We start from the raw sequence: 7382 nt of genomic DNA, 5'->3' as shown, positions 1-7382 counted from the left end.
TGCCTTGGTGTTTTTCTTTTTTGTTTGTTTGGGTTTTTTTTTGTTTGTTTGTTTGCTATTGTTTATTTATTTTTTTAAAGGATGTGCATCTAGGCTTATGTAATAAGGGTTCTCTTAAACTGATTTAAACAATAGGTTGTTTTTCTAAGTTTAAGCAGGCTCTGAATGCTTTTAGTGATAGTTCACTTTTCTGCATCACCTCATTTCACTAATAATAAAAATATGAATTTTTCCCTGTTCCTAGCTAAATTTTTATCAAAGGAAAGTTAATGGCAGTATAAGGCTGAAGTGTTACTCTATTCTTATTTTATTTTAATCTGTTTCCTTATCGTGACTTATTATAATCAACATCAGATGTCTGCTGCCCAATTTGTTTTGTGTGGTTAAATGAGGGCTCCACCAAATCTACATAACATGAATTATTTCCTTAGAGTTGTGGATAACTAGTTTAATTTTATGCAGATAAATTTAAAAAAATGACTCTATATATCTTACTTTTTCACTTAAAAAGGAACCTCTGCTATGAAACTATAAACAGGGCAAACTCTATTACAAATTCTATTTATATTTGGATAAACTCAAGATAATCATGCTTGCAGAACATAGATCACTGAACCATGAAGGAGCACTCAAACCCAGGAATGCCTTTATTATCTGCTTAATGCTTCTCCATTTGTCTTAATTGATTTCTTAATAGCCTATCTATCAAATAGATTCACTTTAACCCATGTTATTTAGAAACTGCTAATAAAATACTAGTAGCTCTGGTGGTGTAGTGCCTAAGGCACTTGACTGTGGTTCAAACCCACCAGCCACTCTTCGGAAGAAAGGTTGTGCAATCTACTTCCACAGTGATACCACCTAGGAAACCCCAGGAGGGGTCGCTATGAGTCAGGTCCGCCTCATCAGCAAATAACAACAACATAAAATACTGACAAAAAAAAAAAAAAGACTATTTTTTCTAGAACAAAAGGCACAACGACCGTCCTTTATTCTGCCATATCAAACCACCGCTGTGGTTCAGTGAGCACTTTATTTTCCCACTTGAATTTGAGTTCTTCTGAAAGATCACCCCTGCCAATCTTGCGGAGATGACGAGCCAAAAGGCGAAGTTTATCAGTGGAAGTTGGGAGTGATTTCTTCCAGAAGCTAAGAAGTTCATGGATCTGTTCTGTGAGATTATCAGGGTTCTTCAGTTTGATGAGCTGAATGGTGCTGTGGCGTAGAGGGAGGGAAGAGGACAGAGACACGGCATTGTCTTCTGAGAGCTCCTCTGCCAGCCAGTACAGCAAGTCATCCCAAAGGGCTTCTGTTGGGTACATGTGGAATGTTTAGTGTTAGGGACCCTTTCTGGAGTATGTGGTTTCTAGCTCAACACACCTGTTTACAGGCAATCCTGGCGCTCTCTGGCTTGGTCTCTGAACAATAAAACTATTTGGGACAACTCAGATGGACACTTGAGAGTCTTTGCTGAGGTCACCTCCTCAGGGGACCACTGACTGCAGAGCGTTAGAAACACTTCTCAAATTCTACTGTGCCTGAGGACCACCTGAGAACTTGTTAGGACAGTTGCTAGGCCCCCCTCAGAGTTTCTGATAGAGCAGGGCTAGCTGTCCTTCTGATGCTCCCTAGTCTTTTAATCAAGGAGCCCTGATGGTTAAGCATTCTGCTGCTAACTGAAAGATTGGCAGTTCAGATCCATTAGCTTCTCCATGGAAAAAAAGACCTGATAATCTTCTCCTCTAAAGATTATAGTCTGAGAATCCCTGTGGGGCAGCTCTACTCCATAGGGTCACTATGAGTCAGAATTTACAGCACATAACACAACAGCAACAACAAAATTCAATTACTTCTAATAGGTCTCATACTTTGTACCTCTGTACCCATAATGTTCCTAATGATCAGCTCTGTCAATGGTCATCTTCCTTCCACCTTAAACTATATTGTCCTTTTTATCTTTCATTTCGTTGTTCTTAATTTGCCAATTCCCAGCCCTGATTTCCTCACAGATCATTCAATTTCTTGTCTGTCCTGCCTTATGAAACTATGCTGAATATGGCCAACAAACACTATGCTATCTTATATCATTTGACACCTTAGAAGCTTACAAGTTAGTTAATTTTTTTTCACTCTTTAAAATTTTCTAAACCAAAGACCCTAAACTTTCCCACGGTCCCTAAGCTCCAGTATTATGCTCAGACTGTTTCACTTAGCTGCTGTCTGCTCTCCCTACCCAGAACCATTTGAACTGAGTTCTACTAACCTCATTTCCATTTCAAAATCACTTTCTTACACAATCTCACTCCTCCATGTCTGTTGGATCCTATCTCCTCCCATACCCTCTTGCAGCATTTTTCAACACGTGCTTTCCCTTCACGCTTATTTCTTAATCTCCTCACCAAAGACCCCTTACGTGTTTCTTACAAATACTGTTAGTTCTCCCTTTCCTTGCATCTGCTACTCTTTCAAATTACTGTCCTCTCACTTTCCCTTCACCAAGAAATATTGTCATCTAATGTATACTTGATTCTGCAAATGCCTCACCAGCAACTCACTTCTTAAACTTTTGCTTTGGGGGTTCTACACCTAATCTAAAATTCCACAGAAGCCTTCCCTTTAAATATTTGTAGATCCTTCCCAATCACCCTTACAAAACTCTTTCTCAATCTTCGACCACTCAGTTCCACTAAGCACTCTTCTCCTTTCCTTGGTCCTATGACCCTGCCTCACTCGGTTCTTTCCTTCATTTTCCCTTTCACTGACTTTCTTTCTCATATCTCTGAATTATATGCTTATTCTTAGGTCTTTTAGGTGAATTCGTTAACTCTTACCACCGTAGCAAGGAGCTCAGATGGTGCAGTTATTAAAGCATTTGGCTGGTAACTGAAAGGTAGGTGATTTGAACCCACCAGCAGTTCCTTTGGAGAAAGATGAGTTAGTCTGCATCTGAAACTTTGTAAGGCAGCTCTACTCCATGCTACAGGATCTCTATGAGTAGGAGTGGACTCAGTGGTAGTGGATTTGGTTCATCACCAACTTAATATCTCTTCTCTGTGAAATATTTCCAGATCTACTATATTTTCATCTTTGGCTTTACTTCTCAAATCTTGAGCAATTTGCAATATTTGTCTGTTATTTATTTTTGCCAGCCAATTCAAACCCCATATTTATAAAATCAAACTTGTCAACTCTGTCCTTTCTTTTCTTCTACCTGATCTTTCACTCTATTTACTTCCTGAGTTAATGTGACTACTCAGTTGAGTAGCCAAAACATGTAATATTATTCAAGATTCCTCAAAGCCTATTTCTGATTAGCCACACTAAATCCTATTGGTCCTAACTCCAAAATCACTCAGATATTTCCCCTGCTTCTCTGCCTTACTGACTCAGTCACTGGAATTATCTGTTCTCTGTGTTGTGGAAATCAGATTTCTAACTAGTAAGCCTGCTGTTTTGCTTCATTTTATCTTTCAAACCACTGATAGAACTTATGAAAGCCTAATCTTATCTTGTTGGTCTCTTAGGATCACTCTATTGTCCAAATTTATTAACATTTAAATCTTTTCATCCTTTTATCCTGCTCAAATGTCTAACTTCATCTACTATCTCCTTCTTTTAGCAGCACTGTTGGTATTGGTCATGAGGGAGAATTCCCATGTGGATGAATATCTCTCAACCTTTATTTTCTGAACCCTCCAGATACAGGCACAGGAACCATCTAGGACTCTTAGAACACATAGGAAGATCATTAAACATTGTGTTCTATGATGGTTTACAAAGGTAGTAATTGTGCTTTAATTTGAGCATAAAATTATTTAAAAGTTGCAAACCAAAAAAACCAAACTCACTGTCATCCAGTTGATTCAACTCATAGCAACCCCACCTTGGGTTTCCAAGGCAAGTAGATTGCCCAGTCTTCCTTCTGAGTGGCTGGTGGTTTTGAACTGACAGCCTTCTGGTTAGTAGTCAAACGCTTTAGGCACTACTCCACCAGAACTCCCTTTGAAAGTTAAACCAATATTAAATATATTGGACTTTTATTTATTGGTATTGGATTTGTTTATTTGTTTTTGCCTAATACCAAGAGCTCTCTCTTTGAAACAGCTGTATCATGTCTAAAAAGGTACATAACACTAGGTTTTATTCCCATACTACTTACTTTCAATGTAGTCCAGTAAAACCTACACTCTTTTTGTTCAAATAGACAAAAGTAAACCCTGATTGAAATTCTGTGCCATCAGTGGTGGGCCTGATATATTAGCCAAAGAAGGAAAAGAAAACACATCACTGATAACTTCGGAGGACTAATTGGAATAATAATTGATGTTAGTAGTTACTAATGTGGTATATATGTACATATATACCAAAACAAATGGTTTCAAAGGCTAAAACAGAATAAAGGTCAAATTCTACCCTCAAACTCTGCATCATTGTTATATAACTGAATTATGCATAACTATAACGAAATATTAAACATTCTTCCTCCATTTTGTACCAGCTTATCTTTATTTAAAATCTGTTGACCTCAAATATTTCTTTGAGGTGACCACACTATAAGATTTATAATGTAACATCATTTCGGAACAAACTGTGGTTGTCTGCCAAATTATAATGACTAGTTGTGTAAGTAAAATAACACTCAATTAGGTTCTTATTTCTTAAAGATTTTATGAAAATTTTAATTAGATCCACATTCAGAAAAATTATTTTGTTTTATTTGTTTGTGATTTCCTCAAAGGCAGTTCATTTATTAGGCTGACAAACCTAAAAGTTGTTTAATTGCAAAGTCATAAAGTCCTATTTTCAACTCTTTACAATAGGGATTCACTTATACAGATACAAAATATGAGGGGGAAAAAAGCACACCATAATAGGACAGAGTAAATATTCCTTACCTAGAGGATCTGTAGAAATTCTTTTGGTACTCTGTGGATGATTGATTAATTTTTCATGCTACTGGGGAGAAGGGGCACAGAATAACCAGAAGAAATCATTAATTTGTGAATAAGTTACAAATAAAAACCCATCTGAACTGCACCTCAATTTGGAAAAGTTCAGAATTGTATAGCTTGCAAAATTAGATTGTGTATTTGTGCATGCACAGTCAGCAATTGCTTTCCTAAGATAAGACAAAGGATATTCATCCAATTATTTCAATATATTTCCATTTAAGAACATACTTTAAAATATTAATGTAACACTCATGGCATTCACATTAATGCTGAAAAAATATTTTCCAGTTAAAATTTATAATTGTTAAAATCAACGAATATACAGAAAATTACTTCCAAGCTACAGACATGGCATTTTGTAAAAGCCCTGTGGGAGCAGGAACCTTGCCTAAACTTACTCAACATAGTTTTTGGCAAACAATAGGCACACAGTTTTTGTGGATGAATGAGTGAAGAAATGTGCATATGTGAGAGTAAAAAGAACCAAGCTGTTGAGCAGATATTACATTAAAGCAGCATTTCATCAATAAGTAATCACATATATAATTATAAGTTCTCTACACTATCTGCAGAACAGTTTCTTGTTAATTAACATGCAATGGTGGAAACACAACTATGGTACATCCATACCATGTAATACTATCAGCAATAAGAATGAATTGATACAACAAATTGGATCAGCCTCATGGCATTATGCTGAGTGAAAAAATACAGCCTCAAAAGATCATGTACTATATGATTCCATTTATACAACATTCTTAAAACAACAAAATTATAAAGATGGAGAACAGATTAGTAGTTTCTAGGTGTTAACAATGGATGTGGTGGGTTGGGGTTTGTGAGGGGCATTTCTATAAGAAGATATCCTGAGGAAGATCTTTATGGTGACTGAATGATTCTGTATCTCAATTGCAGTAAAGTTTACATAAATTAATGCATGTGGTAAAATTGCATGTAATTATACAAACAGATGTAACAATGTCAGTTTCCTGGTTTTGATATTGTAGTTGCATAAGATGAAACCATTGATGAAAATGAAGTGATGGGTACATGGGGTCTTTTTGTACTATATTTACAACTTCTTGAGAATTTATAATTATTTGAAAATAAAGTTTTGTTTCCTTTTTTTTTTTTTTTAAGTGTACTTCACAGTGACGAGGGAAGGATGATGGAAAGTCCTGTGTGTTCATGCATGGTACATTATCTGGTTCATACTAAGTACTCAATACGAGTTGTATGAATATGAATATCATATTTTGCAGAAATACTTGCCACACATGTTACAAAAGATGGAGGTATATAAAACTTGCCACATAGGAGTGAATTAAGAAATACAGAATAAGTCTAAGGAGGTGGCATATGATCAAGAATCAATGGTAATGAGGGAAGAAATTGAAGATGCACTAAAGGAAGTGGCGAAAAATAACAGTACAGGAATTGACAGAAAACCTATTGAGATGTTTCAACAAACAGATGTCATGCTGGAGGCACTCATTCATCTATCCAAAAAAAAATTGGAAGCAGTTACCTGGCCAACTGACTGGAAGAGATCCATATTTGTACCCTTTCCAAAGAAAGGTGATCCCACAGAATGTGGAAATTATCTAACAATATCATTAATATCACATTCAAGTAAAATCTTACTCAAGATAATTCAAAAGCAGTGCTGCAGCAGTATATTGACAGAGAACTTCCAGAAATGCAAGCTGAGTTCAGAAGAGGACATGGAATGAAGGATATCATTGCTGATGTCCAATGCATCTTGGCTGACAGCAAAGAATACCAGAAAGATGTTTATTTGTGTTTTATTAACTATGTAAAAGCATTTGATTGTGTGGATCATAACAAATTATGGATAACATTGAGAAGAATGGGAATTCCAGAACAGTTAATTGTGCTCATGAGAAACCTGTACACAGACCAGGAGATTATCATTTAAACAGAACAAGGGGATACTGCATGGTTTAAAATCAGGAAGGGAGTGTGTCAGGGTTGCATCCTTTCACCATAATTATTTTATCTGTATGCTGAGCAAATAATCCAAGAAGCTGGACTAGATGAAGAAAAACATGGCATCAGGATTGGAGGAAGACTCATTAACAACCTGCAATGTGCAGATGACACAACTGCCACACAGTTGCTTGTTGAAAATGAGGATGACTTGAAGCACTTACTGATGAATATTGAAGACTGCAGTCTGCAGTATGGATTACACCTCGATATAAATAAAGCAAAAATCTTCACAACTGGACCAATAAGCAGCATCAAAATAAATGGAGAAAAGATCAAAGTTGTCAAAGACTTCATATTACTTGGTTCCACAATCAATGCCAATGGAAGCAGCAGTCAAGACATCAGACAGCATATTACATTGGGCAAATCTGTTGCAAAAGTCCGCTCTCATGTGATGAAGAGCAAAGATGTCTCCTC

The 7382-nt window shown here is 36.4% G+C and overlaps 1 protein-coding gene across 1 annotated transcript in view; it reads right to left on the bottom strand.

Annotated features, from left to right (window-relative positions):
- Positions 1–989: 989 nt before the first annotated feature.
- Positions 990–7382, bottom strand: part of DTHD1 (death domain containing 1) — a 146376-nt gene continuing 139983 nt past the window's right edge. The window contains exons 9-10 of the mRNA XM_007955551.2: positions 4896–4953; positions 990–1309 (exon numbers count right to left, since the gene is read on the bottom strand). Coding sequence (XP_007953742.2) covers positions 990–1309; positions 4896–4953 — 378 coding nt within the window. The remainder of the gene's footprint in view (positions 1310–4895; positions 4954–7382) is intronic.

Source organism: Orycteropus afer, unplaced genomic scaffold (assembly GCF_000298275.1).
Source record: "Orycteropus afer afer isolate SDZICR_OR568_19922 unplaced genomic scaffold, OryAfe1.0 scaffold00509, whole genome shotgun sequence".
NCBI lineage: Eukaryota > Metazoa > Chordata > Mammalia > Tubulidentata > Orycteropodidae > Orycteropus > Orycteropus afer.
Note: the sequence above shows the minus strand (reverse complement) of the source record. Positions and strands in the feature narration are given on the sequence as shown.